The sequence below is a fragment of the Genypterus blacodes genome, unplaced genomic scaffold (assembly GCF_046128005.1).
Source record: "Genypterus blacodes isolate CSIRO-AG114 ecotype Tasmania unplaced genomic scaffold, CSIRO-AGI_Gbla_v1 ptg000056l_1, whole genome shotgun sequence".
In the NCBI taxonomy this organism is placed as follows: domain Eukaryota; kingdom Metazoa; phylum Chordata; class Actinopteri; order Ophidiiformes; family Ophidiidae; genus Genypterus; species Genypterus blacodes.
The window spans coordinates 3022961-3038915 of NW_027466868.1; the positions used below are offsets into that span (position 1 = coordinate 3022961).

The 15955-nt window shown below is 48.6% G+C and overlaps 3 protein-coding genes across 3 annotated transcripts; 2 read left to right on the top strand and 1 right to left on the bottom strand.

The window, feature by feature from the left end:
* Window positions 1-257: 257 nt before the first annotated feature.
* Window positions 258-7065, bottom strand: LOC143002387 (inhibin beta B chain). The gene is made up of 2 exons (XM_076152465.1): window positions 6009-7065; window positions 258-3126 (listed from the first exon to the last, which is right to left on the bottom strand). Exons 1-2 carry the CDS (start codon window positions 6406-6408, stop codon window positions 2351-2353), a joined length of 1176 nt encoding a protein of 391 aa, XP_076008580.1. The 5' UTR covers window positions 6409-7065; the 3' UTR covers window positions 258-2350.
* A 1813-nt stretch (window positions 7066-8878) lies between these two features.
* LOC143002370 (ras-related protein Ral-B-like) lies at window positions 8879-11762 on the top strand. Its single transcript, XM_076152442.1, has 5 exons — window positions 8879-9036; window positions 10321-10484; window positions 10567-10775; window positions 10884-11058; window positions 11191-11762. Exons 2-5 carry the CDS (start codon window positions 10377-10379, stop codon window positions 11296-11298), a joined length of 600 nt encoding a protein of 199 aa, XP_076008557.1. The 5' UTR covers window positions 8879-9036; window positions 10321-10376; the 3' UTR covers window positions 11299-11762.
* A 143-nt stretch (window positions 11763-11905) lies between these two features.
* On the top strand, window positions 11906-15247 carry LOC143002371 (fas apoptotic inhibitory molecule 1-like). The gene is made up of 4 exons (XM_076152443.1): window positions 11906-13154; window positions 13321-13549; window positions 14027-14076; window positions 14747-15247. The coding sequence occupies exons 1-4, from the start codon at window positions 13038-13040 to the stop codon at window positions 14894-14896; spliced, it is 546 nt and encodes a 181-aa protein (XP_076008558.1). The 5' UTR covers window positions 11906-13037; the 3' UTR covers window positions 14897-15247.
* Window positions 15248-15955: the final 708 nt, after the last annotated feature.

A 15955-nucleotide genomic window follows, 5' to 3' on the forward strand; every position in this document is an offset into this window, starting at 1 on the left:
TGACGGCGTCGCCATGGTAGCTAAACCTCTCGGCCTCTTTGGTTCCATCATTAGGTATAATACATTTCAACAGAGCTCCATTTTTGCTTCTATAAAAATAACTTTTTTTTTCAATGGCAGTTTCTTTTTCTTTTCCATGTCGTCCTATCGCTAAATCACTCATCAGTGCAAATATTCTAACAAGCGAGAAGATTCCAGCGGCAGGGGGGATTCTGGGGGGGGGGGGTCGGGGGGGGGCTGCGTGTGATCGGCCCCCCCTTCTGGAGCTAGAGCGGGTTCTCTTCTGTACGTGGCGTGACCTTGTGCGCTAATAGGCGGCGGGTAAGACGGAGCCTCGGAGCCTCGGAGCTGCTGAAACGTTTTGACCTGGAAACATATAAAGTCTCGTCAAAGTGACTGAGACCTGAAACTGTCTCAAAGTGTGTTACACTCCTGACAAACAGGCCACAGCGGAAACTTTACCAGGACACACATTCGCTCCCAAATCACTACGCCGGCTTGGATTTTGGGTCAGCGCCACATTCACACCAACCACTTTGGGGATATGGAGGAACTGTGACTCTACAGTTTTGGGGTTATGACAAATAACAATGATAATGATTTTCTCCCAGTTTGGAAGATTGGAAGGACACGGTAGCTCAGTCAGGTTCTGTAGGACGGCAGCTGTGTGGTAGTAAGTTCACCCTTTGCTCCGAGGCTTCCATCTCCGCCAACGTCCTGACGATGAGAATCAAGTTTTGAAGCATTTAGACAGACGCAGACCCAAGACACGCCTCACTCCTCCCTCCAACCAATCAGCCGCATGCTCCTGTCCCTGCCCCGCCCCACCTGCCACACTTACATTTCAAGTATTGGTGATAGTTTGTCACTAGAGCTAAAGTTCAGCTTGTCAGGTATACGAGTAAATACTATACATTGCATAGCTCATGCGGCACTTATGTCTTTTAGAAGGACTCATGGATCGTGGTGCCACATGGGGCTTAGTAAAGGCATTTCAATCTGCAAGTGCTATCAAAGTGTGCAGTGGGAAGCATTCAGCTGCACCATCGCTAAAACGGAGCAATATGGCAACTTTCACTTTTGCTGAATGGAACGAGATATGTTCAATATTTTGGATTTGGATCCATTGGTAGGAATCTTTGAGACGAAGCCATCAAATATGGGACGTAGACGTTTAACGCTGTGAAAGAGGGAGAACATTTTTCAGTCTTTTTGTGATTGGAAGGGAACAAAGTGCACCGGTTTGTCGGAGGATAAAGGGAAACCTAAGTCAGAAGGTCGTCTATGCTTCATCTGCGTTTCTTAGCTAAAGCTTGAGAGGGGAATTCACCCAGACAATCTGCCTGGTGAAGGTGGAACGCCGAGTGGAATTTTGTTGGATCTAACCCCCCAATTTGAGCGGAGGAGAGGGTTTACTACCTCCTCCTCCTCCTCCTCCTCCTCACTCGCCGACATTTTGGACAAAGCACATTCCAGGCTTTAACTCAAGGTTTCTTGTATTTCAGGCGCGTCTAGTCGAGCCTCTAGTCATCAGTTGGGAGGATGGTGGTGGTGATGGTGTTGTGGTTTGGTGACAGCAAAACTAATGGAAAGAGTCTTTACCGAACAAATCCTACTGTGCTTTTCTGTTCACGTCCATTTTGCGGAAATTGTCTGAACGTTTATTTGTAATGCTTGAGAACGGTTTGACCGTGTGACTCCTGCACAGAAGTGCTTCACGTTGAAACAGGAAAGAGACAGAGGTGAATCAACTGAACCTCCTCTGTGCTTCAGTCTCCCTCCACTTCATCTAGAGTAGATCTCTGCATGTCGGAGGTTGTCGGGTTTCATCACCAAAATGTAATATCCACTTCTAAAACACTTTGACAGTGCGGCTACTTGCATCTTGGATAACACTTGTGTGGACAGATCTCCCTCTTTTAGAAATGAAATGAAGCCTCAGCGCCCGAGTCCAATCTGGAACAGCTCCAACTCTGAACATGGACAGGTGTGAAAATATTTGTCAAATGACTCTAAACCTGCTCCCTGGAACAGACCTCAAGGGTTCCCAAAGGGGATCCTTCCAGATTTGGAGGAGGAGACTTCTTTTGTCCCTTTGAAGACTGAATCGTACCGTAGAATATTAACAAAGTAAATGAACAAACATAAATATATATACAGGTGTTTGTGCAGGCGTACATGAGCGTGTGTAGATGTGTGTGTGGATGAGTTGGTGAGTGCATATGTTTCCTTGATAGTCCATAAATATCATTTTGTTTCTATAATCTTTTTTTGTCATAATATTGTAAATTTGTTTACAGAAGTTCTTAAGTACCACTATAAATAAACAGGAAAATATATCTGTTGCTACTCAGGCACAGCCGCACTCTTCCACGATCATGTTGGGAACGTCCCGCTTGACGATGTTGTACTCGTCATCGAAGTAGAGCATGGACATGGTGCTGAGCTTGGTGGGGATGCAGCAGGAGTTCATGGATCCTGGGCTCATCCCCCGCATGCGGTACTGGTTCACCACCGCCGTGTGGAAGGAGGAGGCCGAGCCCGGGACGCCGGCCATGTAGGCGGGGCAGTTCCCCTCACAGTAGTTCCCATAGTAACCTGACGGAGCGATGATCCAATCGTTCCAGCCGATGAGCCGGAAGTCGATGTAGAACTGCTGCCGGCAGCACAGGCTGCTGCTGCCGTCGCACTCCAGCCCTCGCTTACGGATGTGGTGCTTGCTGTCGATCTGCCGCGCCTGCACCACGAGGAAGGGCCGGTGGGATTCGTCGTTGTGGTTAAGCAGCACGGGCACGACGCCGTCCACCTCGCAGCCCTCGCAGCGCACGTCCAGGTTCTGCCGTCGGTCTCCCTTCTCGAACACCAACTGAACGGCCTCGGTCAGCGGGAAGGTGTGCCAGCCGCTCCGCTTCAGCTCCACACGCTTCTCCACCAGGTTCCACTTGCTGCCGAGGCCCGGCTCCTGGTAGTACACCTTCACCGTTACCTTCCGCCGAGGACGCACCTCCGAGGGAGAGGGCAGCAGCTTGAAGTAGAGCCAGAGGGTGGCTTCGCTGGCGTGGAGGTTCTGGTTCCCCTCGCTGGAGATCAGGAAGAACAGGCTGGACTTGGACGTCACCATCTCGTCTGTGGAGCAGAGGAAAAGGTCTGATCAATAACACAGATGGAGTAGCGATGATATAAAACCTGCTGAAACCAGGACATTCTTTCAGGGACTTTGACCTTTGATCTCATAATTATGTGACGCGGTGTTGAGGTGAATGTCAGTTTGCCAGCTTTAAAGAGGCAGCAGCTCCTCTTCGTCTTCGCGGGTCAGAGTGGCACAGATCCCACTGATTGTGATGTGGAGGCATCGGGCGCGGGACTACTTGGCCTCATAGTCTGTCCAGATATGAGACGGAGGCTTAAGGGAGCCACGCACAAAGGTTCAAAGGCTTCTCAGTGAATGGCGGCTGAAAATGGGAGCTTATGGAGCCTAACTGTCCACACAATGAGCCCTGTGATGGAGGGAGAGGGAGAGAGCACGTCGCAGGGCAAAGCAGCAACAAACTGCAAGAATGAAGACGCAAGAAAAGCATTTACATGACATTGGCCGTTCCTCAGAAAGCAGGAGGGACTGCAAATGGTGGCGTGGGGGGGGCGAGAGTCCTGTTTTTCAGGGACTATCAGCTCATTAAGACGCCATTAAAACGCTCAGAAGGAGGTCAACCAAGAGTTCAAACCCCTTGGGGAAAAAAATCACAACCTTAAATCCGTTCATCCTTGTCATCCAGTGTCGGCCGGCGCGTTAACACGAGTTTACAAGATGACGTGTTTGTAAATTGATTGATTGAGGGGGCTTGTATTGATTACTGCCTTCAGTGGCGGTGAGGAGAGACCGTCAGGGGTACTGAGTGCATGTGAACTCGTCTTCTTCAGCGAGCCTCAACACGTACGACTTCATCCATCACTGGCAGAGATACGTGCTGCCATTACTCAGCAGCTCCCATGTTAGATTACACCCTGCCAGGGCCGCACCACGGAACTGCTGTCAGCAAAGGCCAAAGTGATCGTATGGGAAGTCTGCAAAATGTGAATTGGTGTAATTTAGACACGGCTGAGGTTTTACGTTTCCATCTGCTGGAACGCCGAAGCTGCTGGAAGGCAACAACTTCTGCTTTCAAACTTGATTTGAGCAGAAATAAACTGCTGCTCCGCTCACGTGTGCTGCATTTGGACTCAATGTGAAGCCAGTTTGACTTTGAGGTAAAAAACAAAGCTGTGGTTCTCTGGTTTTCATGTTTTCAGATCTGTAGAAGAAAGGAAGAATAGAAGGAAGGAAGGAAGACAAGAAGGAGGACAGGTTTGTTTTAGAGGAAATGGTATGAAAAGGACAAAAAGGAGGAGAGGAAGGAGAGAAGGAGAGAGGAGAGAGGAGAGACAAGCAGACCAGAGCTAATGCCTCCATTTTACAAACATTTGAGTGAACCGTTACTTGTCGTGTGTGTGTGTGTGTGTGTCCCACTGTAGTAGTTGGTACTTTGAGGCGACTTCTTCCAGCCTGGTGGACATAAAGGCACAGAGGGGTTTAGAGTAACGAGGTCGAGTTCATTGATGAGAAACGCAGCTGTTTTTCACCCGAAGGCGACCCGAGCGGACGGACAGACGGGCGGACGGACGGACGCACGTGGGTGAAGCAGGTGGCGTCGTTGATCATTTTCAGCCTCCGTCCTTTCAGAGTAAACGGTTCAGTGTGAGCTTGTCGCCTTGCCATGTGCCCCCCGACCCTCCTCCCCCCTCCAACTCCTCCCCCCTCCCCCCCCCCCCCCACTGGCAGCCGCTCAGCCTCCGCTAATACAGCCAACTGGCAGGCGCGCCGGGCGAGGTGGAAGGCCCGAAACACAGCCGCCGCAGAGAGAAACATCTCATGCTAGAAAGGCGCTCGGCGGGGCGCTAACCTCCGCCAACACTCTACAGCGCTCCAGACCTCCAACGCAGCCCGAGAGAGCAGCCGCTGGGGTTTCGAGGAAAGTTTTGTCAGCGGCTTGATTTACGAGGAAAAGAAAGAGAGCTCGAATGCAACGCCGGGTCAGAGGGCAACTGGGAGAAGCTCACATGTCCAACTTTTCCTCCAGCGCATGAACTCAGCAGAACACTTAAGTGCTGGAAGTCCTCAAGCTGAACTCAACAAATGAAAACCCATTAAAACTAAAGTTAAGGGTTTTTTGGTCATAACTTTAAGATGAGATGAAGAAGGAAGGAAGGGAGGAAGGAAGGAGGAGGAGAAGAATAAAGGAAACAGTTAAATGAGACAAAGAAAGGAACAGAGTGGAGAAAAGGCGACAAATTGCAGATGGAAGGAAGCTAGAGGAACGCAGAGGAGGGAGGAAGAATGAAGGGAAGGAAAAATAAAGGAATACTGAAGGGAAGGAGAGAAAAGTCTCAGATGCAAATCAGAATATTTCCATGTTTTCTTTGGTGAAGCACCTGAAAGATTATCAGGAGGAAGAGTGAGAAGTGAAGAAGAGAGAGGACAGAGCAGAAGGTCTGAAAGGTCTCTGAGTGTCCAAGTGTAAACAGAGGCACACACGCACACACAGACACACACACACACACATGCACACACACACACAAACACACATTCACAGTCACACAAACACACACACTCACACATACACACACACTCAAACACTCACACACACATGTACACTCACATGCACACTCACACACACACACACACTCAAACACTCACACACACATGCACACTCACATGCACACAGAGACACGCACACACACACTCTCTCTCTCTCTCTCTCTCTCTCTCTCTCTCTCTCACACACACACACACACACACACACTCTCTCTCACACACACACACACACACACACTGAGCTCAGGTTTATCGTGCATGATCTAAAGTTTTGAAAGTTTCCCGTTGTGATCGCAGACAAACACACTGATCTGAACCTGAGCCTGCAACCTCTCGCTCCCTCCGGTCCCTGGGGTCCCTCTGCCTGTCTGTTCCGTACCTTTCTCTGCGAAGCTGATGATCTCCGAGCTCTCCTCCAGCGCCTCGTTGCTCATCGGATGCCCGTCCAGGTTGGGGATCTCCACCCGGCCGTCCTCTCTCACCTTCCCGGCGTGGAGCTTCCGCAGCGCCGTCACCATGGCCGCCTTGGGCACCGGGTGCGTGATGTTGGGCCTCTCCCGCATCTGCAGCCGGCTCAGGATGTGCCTCTTCACCGCCTCCAGGAAATCCACGTTCAGGCGGCCCGTGTCTGCGTCCTCCGGCTGAGCGTTGGCGGCGCAGGACGCGCAGGTGTCCCGGGACGCGGTGTCGGTCTCCGCCTCGGTTCCGGGTGCAGCGGTGCAGCGGATGGAGAGGACGCAAGCCACGAAGAGTGTCAGCCTGAAAAGACAGCTACTCATTTTCTGTTTGAGGGAGCAAAGAGTCACTTATTCTCTCTTTTGACAGAGTTAAAGTCATAAAATGAAGTTTTGGACTAAAACGCAAAGGGGCGGAATCCTGTCAGTCCCGTGCAGGTGCAGGTCTCCATGCGTAACGGCTCCGCTCAGACTCACGCACTCACTTGACTCCCATGAGTGCGGGGATCTTCTCCCCTCGCTGTTCTGTGGAGGATCGTTGTGTCGGAGCAGCTGGGTCCGTGCGGGTCCTGCCTGCCTGCCTGCCTGCCTGCCTGTGTGGGCGCGTCAGGAGCGCTGAGGAGTCACAGTGTGGAGCAGCTTCACATCAACAGCATCATGACCTCTGTGTCTGCACGCAGGAAACATGTCACCAGGCCGTCTGTCCACATGTGTCCCTCTGGAGATCCATACAAGTATTCCACAAATGGAGAAGCAGCAAATCCAAACTGGACATTTTAAACTCACTAATCCATATCTCTCCTACTCTGATCCTCTCCACTTCTTTCTTATTCTCTTTCTCTTTTTCTTTTTTCTCTCTTTTCTCAGATGTTAGGGATGCTGGCTCCCGGTTCGGTGCGCCGGAGTGCCGATGCGCAAGAAATGAGTGGAGGAGGTGATGTGCCAGTGAGCGCACCGCGGAGGAGCGTTTCCATTCTGGCGTCCGGGGGACTGTGAGGAGCCGCCACACACCGGGAAGGTTTTATATACGTGGGAACCGAAATCAGGTGGGAGGAGCCACGGAGAGAGAGAGAGAGAGAGAGAGAGAGAGAGAGAGAGAGAGAGAGAGAGAGAGAGAGAGAGAGAGAGAGAGAGAGAGAGAGAGAGAGAGAGAGAGAGAGAGAGAGAGAGAGAGAGAGAGAGAGAGTTAATACTCCCTCTGGAGAAATTACTGTAATATTCCTAAAGGGACTTGTAGTAATTCAATATGATGGATTTTAACCCGATACACTCAATATTCCCACAGTGACTGGAAATGAATTTTACTGTGATTTATGGTTCTGTGTCTTAAAATACCATTAAACATCCTGCAGACAACCCTGGAATCTGTTGAACAGTCTATATAAAAGGAGACAGAAATGCCTTCCAGTCATCAGGAGGAGTTGCTGGTGCTAATCCCTGTAGTGTTGTTACCTCTGAAGTATGTCCACATATTCAAATCGCATGTTCCTTTTTATTCAAATCCAACAGCTCGGCCCATAATGAGCGCAGGAAGTCCAGACGCAGATTTGTTAGTAAAACCTCCAAAGCAGCTGGTGATCATCATAAAACAACAAACATGAGCTGCAAACAAAACCAGGATTCATCAGGTTTGAGTTAAACTCGCTGATTCTGTTCACATTCGGCCCAAATGTTAAACGGATCAGTACATCAATGCACAGAAACCAAACTCTAATATTCTAAAAGATATATATTTTAATTTACTAATTTATGTAATAAATACATCCCAACTCTTCCAATCTCTGCTTCAGAGGCATTTTCCTGCCATAATAATGAGGATTTAACAAATAAACCCCTCTTGAATCTTGAATAACGATCAAGTAAAACTTTACTTTACTTTGAATGTTGGCTATTGAATGCACATGTGAGGGGGGGGGGCAGGTGTTGCTGCAGGTGAGGAACGTGTGTGTGTGTGTGTGTGTGTGTGTGTGTGTGTGTGTGTGTGTGTGTGTGTGTGTGTGTGTGTGTGTGACATTTGATTTCCACCGTTTCGTCAATACTTGGCTAAATTAGGAAACACTGCCATCGTGTGTCCACATGGTGTAACTGCAGTTTCTACAGGTACACACCACAGTGAAGAGTTTCTACTTTTTCTCCCGAATCTCACTCGGTTTAAAGTCAAAGGTAATCTTCACTGTGTCTATATGATGCTTAGGATGAGTAAAACATTCAAATCAACCAACAAAACTGTTTTTATGACCGCACATTTCACATACATAAGTCCCAATACCTTGTATGTATTTTCAAATAAATTTTTCGGAAACTGATGGTGTTACAGAACACTGTGTTACTTTCTTTTCCTCAAATTGTTTTAAACTTTAAGTATACAAGTATGTGTGTACTTAGTTTTGGTCGCCGTCCTCCCCAACATAAAACAGGTTACTATTCAAAAACTTTATTGGTAGCTACACAAGCAGCAGTCTGTACAATGTTATGTCTTAGTTTGCATATTCATTTCACAGTTCATAATTTGGATATTTCCGTTCTGTCCTTTTGGATGAATAAATAAATAAATAAAAGGAGGAATTCTTTGATGTCATATCCTCTGGATTGTATCTGCTCTGTCCCGAGAGGAGCAAACATGCAAGAGGGATCGTTCCGTCTGAATGGAGTCGTGGTATCGTCATAATCCCGGTTGCATCTTCTTCCCTCAAACGGCCGCAAAACATGTCAACGGAAAATAATTCCGGAGCAGCGCTTTATGACGCAATCACTCCGCCGTATAGCTAAAGGCAGATTTGAATCAGCGGAGTCCAGCGGAGCTCGGACAACACGTCAGAGAGTCCTCTTGTCTCGCCTAGACACTCTTCGGTCGTCAAGGGGCGGGGCCCGGACTCCTGTTCGCTAGTAAAAGTTGATCGTGAGTCGCTGTATGGCCGACTTTTCATTGGACGACATAAAATACGTGAGCAGGTGAGATGTCCGGTGTTACGTTTAGTTGTTAAGGGAAACTTATACAGTTCGAAACTTTTTCTAGCGTGTTTTCGTCCGTTCTCAACTGAATACCCCCCCCCCAGCGGGTTGTTATCGCCAAGCTAACGATCTTTAGCCGCTTTCACTGGAGTTATCAGTTATGCGCGAGTGACACGTCGTACAGCCAATAGGGAACAGGGAACTGGAGCTCCGTACATGCTTTGTACCAATCAGAGCCCTGATTTCGGCCAGGGGCGGGACCCGGAAGAGTGAAGTATCTGTTTAATGTCTCCAGAGAAGTTTGTCAGCTGATTAAAACAGAGGAAGCTGGCATGAAGTGTTTACATATGAAGATAGAGTTCCTCTTTTTAATAACACACCAGTATTATGTTTATTTTCTTCTCCTTGTTACATAGAAAAGGTTACTTTTCCCACATGTATTCCCATTAAAAGGAATCTACACAAGTTTAGTACATTTACCGCAAATTTTTAAGTTTAATTTGAGGCACAAATGCTTTGAGAAAATAAGTTCAGTTCAGTTCTTCACTTTAGATTCTCCTTCATCTCTTTATGATAGTTACAGATTCAGATCTTATTATTCCTTCATGATTATAGCAAACTTCTATTTGTTTTATTAATCATTTTGGATACTTGAGTACATTGTACTTTGTGTACTTTTGCTTTTACTTTGTTAAAGTTGTGCGTGGGGGACAGCTGTTGTGGTGTTTGGTGCTGGTTGCAGGTTGCAGGTCTAAGTTACCTGTCCTGTCCTGTCCCGGCTCTGCTCTACGGGCTCCACACGCCCTTGAGTGCAGCACTGACAGCAGCTTTTGTAAAGGTCACAGACGAGTGTTTTTTTTCCACGGTGTGTTTACAGTCACTCTTTATCACACAATCAAAGCAGCTGCTGATACCTGTCAGGTTGCACAGAGGAAGAGGGTGAACCTGCTGCGACCCAGAGGTGCTTTGCTTCTTAATTTTCCATTTTATTTGGGTTTATTTACCACAAAACAAAGTAGTGTTGGAAAAAAAAATGGTGTGGGTCCCTGTGTGTAACTGCACATGAATGCTGTCATGTCTCTATTGGGTCTCTGGCCTCCTCAGTGTGGAGAGAACATCACACAGATTCACCACATGACTGCATCGCTGTGTTTACTCTCCCATCATGGAATATTAAGTTGGGAAGAAAGCATAGAAAATCGGAAACCTTCTGAAATCTGTTTCATTCTTTGTGTCTGTGTGTCTCTGTGTTTGTGTGTTTGTGTCGGTTGTGCGTCTCCACAGGGTGACAGTTGAGCAGGCAGGTCTGTGATCTGCTGGACTGACGTACACCAGGAACCATGTCGTTCTCTAAGAGCCAGGTGTCTCTGGCTCTGCACAAAGTCATCATGGTGGGAAGCGGCGGCGTGGGCAAGTCGGCGCTCACGCTGCAGTTCATGTATGACGAGGTGAGAGAATACAAATAAGATACGTCTCAAACTAAACACTCGTATTTGTTTAATCATTTCAGTGTCTTTGTTTGGTCCCCAGTTTGTGGAAGACTACGAGCCCACCAAGGCGGACAGCTACAGGAAGAAGGTGGTCCTGGACGGGGAGGACGTGCAGATCGACATCCTGGACACGGCGGGCCAGGAGGACTACGCCGCCATCAGGGATAACTACTTCCGCAGCGGCGAAGGCTTCCTGCTGGTTTTCTCCATCACGGAGCACGAATCCTTCACCGCCACGTCCGAGTTCAGGTCTGCCTCGGCTCCTTCACAGGCTGCTCACCGTTCTGGGCCCTGGGATCCAGGCTCAAAGTCTTCCTCACTTCCTTTTCTCCTCTTTTCTTTCTCTGTGTGTGTCAGGGAGCAGATCCTGCGGGTGAAGGAGGAGGAGGTGATCCCTCTGCTCCTGGTTGGGAACAAGTCAGACCTGGAGGAGCGTCGGCAGGTTACCGTGGACGAGGCCTCGGCTCAGGCCGCTGAGTGGGGGGTGCAGTACGTGGAGACGTCGGCCAAATCCAGAGCCAACGTCGACAAGGTACGACGCCGTCGAGTACGGGCGGCAGAAATAACGGGCGTATGGCGATTTTCAGGTCCTGTAGAGAAGAAGGGATGAGTCAAATGCTCTGCCCCCAACTCTAACCCCCCCCCCCCCTCTGCCGCCCCTCAGGTCTTCTTCGACCTCATGCGAGAGGCGAGGAAGAAGAAAATGTCCGAGATGAAGGAGAAGAACGGGCCGAGCGGGAAGAAGAAGAAGCAGCGCTGCCACATCCTCTAACCCTGCGTGCCGCCGTGGCCCCAGGTGACACGGTGCCAAGAAACCCGACCGGGACTGATCGGGTTTGAACACACACTGCCTCCAAAACACCCAAACCCTCACTTTGCTCCCATTGAAAGAGGAATCGGAGGATTAAGGGCCTAGGAATCAGGAACAAGAACCTCCAACATGAAAACCCCCCACCACACATTCCTCTGGTGTCATTTCATTCACCACCTCTTCTGTGCTTTCCACACACACACACACACACACACACACACACACATATACACACACACACACACACACACACACACACACACACACACACACACACACACACACACACACACACACACACACACACACACACACACACCACCGTACTGTATTTACATCCAATGTGCTATTTAACTCACCTTCATCACTGTGGCATTAATGTACTTGTATGTGATTAAAGTTGCCTCGTCGTGTTTTCAGTGGAACTTGGCGCTCGCTTCTGTTTTACTCTTGATGAGCTCAGATAAATATTCAATCATTGACTAGACACAAGCTGAATGCTGCTTCTGTTACTTACTGGTGGGAAAAATGAAAAGTAAGCATTTCTGGCATTTGTATGGAAAAGTATCGGAATGATGCGGCGGAAAAATGTCTCATGTTCTCTGTGAGTCCAGCTGATGTGTGTCAGTTTGGCCAGCAGGTGGCGCTGTGACTGTAGATTTCACAGTTCTGAAACTTCCATGTCACAGAAGTAAAACCACGAGTCTCAGTTTCAAAGAGAGAACATCAATGACACAATCTGCATCTAATACTAAATCTAAATTGAATATTTTAATTAACTGTAAAGGATTTTTGTGGTGAAAGTTTTGATAACAGGATGTAATAGCACACATTAAAAAATGCTTACTCAGGTACAAATCCAGTAAAGTGCAGAGAAACGTGAGTGTGTGTGTGTGTTTGTGTGAGGTTTGTAGTTTGAGCCTCAGCAGCTGCTTCAACAGAAACCTGATCTGATGACAGCACTTCTCTCTCATAAGAAGCCGTGTGGGAGAATAACAGGCACTTTCTCTCCACGCCTCTCAACTTGTTTGACCGGTGACGGCCTGCAGAGCCTCTCTCTCCTCCTGTGACATCCGGCAGCACCACCGTGCAACCTGGGCTGCAGAATATTAGTGAATAAAGACAGTATCAGGCGTAAGTGTGTAGATGTTTGGTGTTTCTGCGGCTCAGACTGTAGCGTGTCGGAGTAAACAGACTTCATCTGAGCGCACCCCTCAGATATTTGTTGTGTGATTCATCCTTTGCTCAGATTTTCCTCCAGTAAATCGTCTCTGTGTGCCCAAAACAAAGAAGGACAAAAGCAGCTTTGTTTGTGTCTTAGTGGGACACAAGAGAGCTGCAGTCTGTTCACAGAGTGAGAGACACAGCGCCCCCTGTTGGCTGCCGCTGGGATCCACTGGGGGCTGAGCTCAGTAGTGCCACACATTCTCTCCCACTGACCTTTGCCCTCATTTGTCTGCTTCCCATTAAAGCACAGTTGAACAAAAACAAGTAAATACGTCATCAACATTAGATCAAAAGAGAATAAGAATGTAAATACCTCTTCCTCAGCCTGTCCTGTCTGTGTCAGTGAAGAGTGAACGTGCTGTAATCCTCTTAGCTCTAATGCAGAGTGTGCTGAGCTGTCAGGAGAGTGAGGAAGACTCATGGCGTCTCCAGCTCCTGTGTCGGTCTGAGATGAAGGTCTGAGCCCGTCAGAGATGCTGAACGGAGACCTGGTGGCCGTGTGGGACGTGGCGCTGAGCGACGGCGTGTACAGGATCGAGTTCGCTCATGGCACCACCACCGGGAAACGCATCGTTTGCCTCAACGGACAGGTTAGTCCTCGTTAGTGTCACCATCAGGCTGCAACCGTCATTACAGAACAGTGAGACGCTTACCACTAGTGGGGCTGAAATGTTTGACTGAGATGGTTGAAATGCAGACTTGGTATATCCTTGAAAACAACTTTATTTACTTGTACATTTCCATGGGCACCCTCAGGAGGCGATCAGGAAGGACTGGATGTTTAAACTGGTGGGCAAGGAGAGCTTCACCGTGGGGGCGGCACAGACCAGAGCCACCGTCAACATCGAGGCCATCAGCGGCTTCACCTACGAATACACGCTGCACATCGACGGCAAGAGCCTGCAGAGGTTCACCAGCGACAGGGCCAAGGCCACCAAGACCTGGACCCTGAGAGTGGACGGAGAGGACCACAGGGTCGTGCTGGGTGAGACTCGGCAGCACCAACATGCATATTCACACTTTACTTTCATTTACTTCTGTTGTTCTCTGTGTTTTATGATGCATTCTTACACTTTCTGCCTTCTTATGCATGTGAGATGTTTAAGGGGTTTGGAAAGGAACAACATTTGTAAAGAAATGCAGCTCAATGCAGCTCCTAAATGTCCATCAGTTTCAATTTCTCCCTTGCATGCTGGTGAGAAGTTGACCCAGTGAAGTTTAATCTGGAGGTCAAAAGACACTGGGGCTATTTATAGACTGGTTCCTCACAGCTGCGACCTGATTGGCTGGTGAAGAGCAGCGTTCACCTTCATGCTGCATTGTTCTGTGTGAATTGAAAGCTTCTTTTATTTAAACACATAGATCGAAATTAAAATGGTGGCTTAAAAACACCAAAGTGATATCAGTTAGTTGATGGTTGCTGTTTTAATTTCAAGACGACTAATTTTTTATATTTCTACAGAAAAGGACACCATGGACGTGTGGTGCAACGGGCAGAAGATGGACACAACCGTAAGAGTCGCATGTTTTATATCCAAAATGGCTTTCAAGTGTAAACATATAAGCAAAACCATTCAACTATCAGTCTAAGTTGTCTTTTAAGCTGATGTAGCGTCGCCCGCAGGCCAACTGATCTCACACTTTGCAGAACAGTGCAGAGTTGAGATGCGTACATGTTTGTTTAAACGCTGTGATGTGAGACAAACATGTAGATGGACACTTTATTCAGACTCCTGGTCCCTTTCATGACAGCTTTGTTTCTTTCACGTGTGAAGTGTGTGTTCGTGTGTGACGCAGTGTGTGAGTGACAGCGTGCAAACAGTTTCATAGCTGCTTCTCAGCGTGTCAGCAAGAATTAATCTCACAATCTGAGATGCATCAAGTTTCATACCATGCACACACACACACACGCCACCACACACACTCCTCCTGCAGGGTGTGATATGCTATGACCTTACAAGTTCACTGTGATCAGTCTGTATAAGCCTTCAATGAGGTTATGATAGTGCCGTGTGTTTAAAGGTTGTGGCAGTTTATGTTAAACTGGACTCACCTACAAGAATTTCCTTTAAATTGTTTTGCACAAGAGCTGAATATTACAAAACGATATGAAGCAGGTGTGTGTCAGCCTAAATGTGTGATTGATTCATGAATGGCTGAGTTTGTGATTGACTGTTCACAGGGAGAGTTTGTGGATGACGGGACAGAGACGCTGTTCAGCCTGGGGGAGCACGAGTGCTGCATCAAAGCTCTGAGCAGTGGGAGGAAAAAGAGCGGCATTGTCCACTATTTACTGCTGGATGGAGAGAAAATACCAGCGACAACACAATAACAATACAAACACACTGTTTCAAAGACACTCCAACCAAACAAAACCACAATGGCTCCCTCTGATCATGCAGCTCTTTGTGTCTATCAGTCTTTTCTTTTGTAAATGCAGTGGATAGCAACAGTAAATAGTCAGTAAACAGCTAATAAACACTGTTATGTGCAACAGCAACGTCGTTTTGTTATAACTGTGTTTCTTATTTCACGTACTCGAGATTTTTTCAAGATTGTTTTTCAGAAGATGTCTGCATTTCTCCAAATGCCTGTTTAGGTTTTTCATACTGCAGTAAGCGCTGGTGGTTGTTTTAATTTGAAACCCCGGACCGGAAGCCTGGTGTTTTATTGTGGTAGGTCTGCACAGTGGGAGGAGGAAGCGCTCCCGGTGGGAACTTGCTGCTGCTGCTGTTGCCCGGAGCTCACTGCTCGGGAATGGACTCCTCTGCTTCACGGTCCGTCCCGCAACAAACACCTGGATACATTTCATAAAAACCTCTCTGGGACATTTACCGGGAAGGCACCGGAGCTCTGCCCAAAGCGGGACTGAGGACCGGAATTCGCCCCACTTGTCCCGAACTGGACGCGAAACAACGGGACGGGAGCTCACATCCAAACTGACCCAGCGACTCACCGGAGACACTTCACCGAGCCCCGGACTCCACGACGCCCGTTTGACTCGCTCACCCTCGGGGAAACCCTCCTCCGCTCCTTTCACTAAGCCGACTTTAGTGGCTTCTGAGCGGTGAGTTTCCCTCCGCGGCGCTCGGGAGGCTTGGACCAGCTTACAGTTAGCATTAGCCGCTAAGCTAAGCACCGAGCAACAAGGCCGTTATTCATCACTTTCTCCTTCAGCCGGGAGCCAAAGTGACCGCCGGTGCTCGACTGGAGCCACGCGTGTCCCCTTCCACCCACACGACATGGAGACCCCGCGCCCAGCTGACTGCCGCACATCTGTCACTGCCCCGGGACTGGGAACCGGTACACCCCGAGGAACAGCTGCCATCACCGGCCACTAGCAGCAGCAGCCGCCGCCGCCTGAGCTCCACACCAACACTGAGATGATTTA

Excerpts from the sequence above, each read along its gene's own strand:
- LOC143002371 (XM_076152443.1), top strand. The coding sequence starts at position 13,038 with ATGCTGAACGGAGACCTGGTGGCCGTGTGGGACGTGGCGCTGAGCGAC. Across the intron at positions 13,155-13,320 it reads TCGTTTGCCTCAACGGACAG|GAGGCGATCAGGAAGGACTG; the intron begins GTTAGTCCTCGT and ends GGGCACCCTCAG. Across the intron at positions 14,077-14,746 it reads GGCAGAAGATGGACACAACC|GGAGAGTTTGTGGATGACGG; the intron begins GTAAGAGTCGCA and ends GACTGTTCACAG.
- LOC143002387 (XM_076152465.1), bottom strand. The coding sequence starts at position 6,408 with ATGAGTAGCTGTCTTTTCAGGCTGACACTCTTCGTGGCTTGCGTCCTC. Across the intron at positions 3,127-6,008 it reads CATCAGCTTCGCAGAGAAAG|ACGAGATGGTGACGTCCAAG; the intron begins GTACGGAACAGA and ends TCTGCTCCACAG.
- LOC143002370 (XM_076152442.1), top strand. The coding sequence starts at position 10,377 with ATGTCGTTCTCTAAGAGCCAGGTGTCTCTGGCTCTGCACAAAGTCATC. Across the intron at positions 10,776-10,883 it reads ACCGCCACGTCCGAGTTCAG|GGAGCAGATCCTGCGGGTGA; the intron begins GTCTGCCTCGGC and ends TGTGTGTGTCAG. Across the intron at positions 11,059-11,190 it reads CCAGAGCCAACGTCGACAAG|GTCTTCTTCGACCTCATGCG; the intron begins GTACGACGCCGT and ends GCCGCCCCTCAG.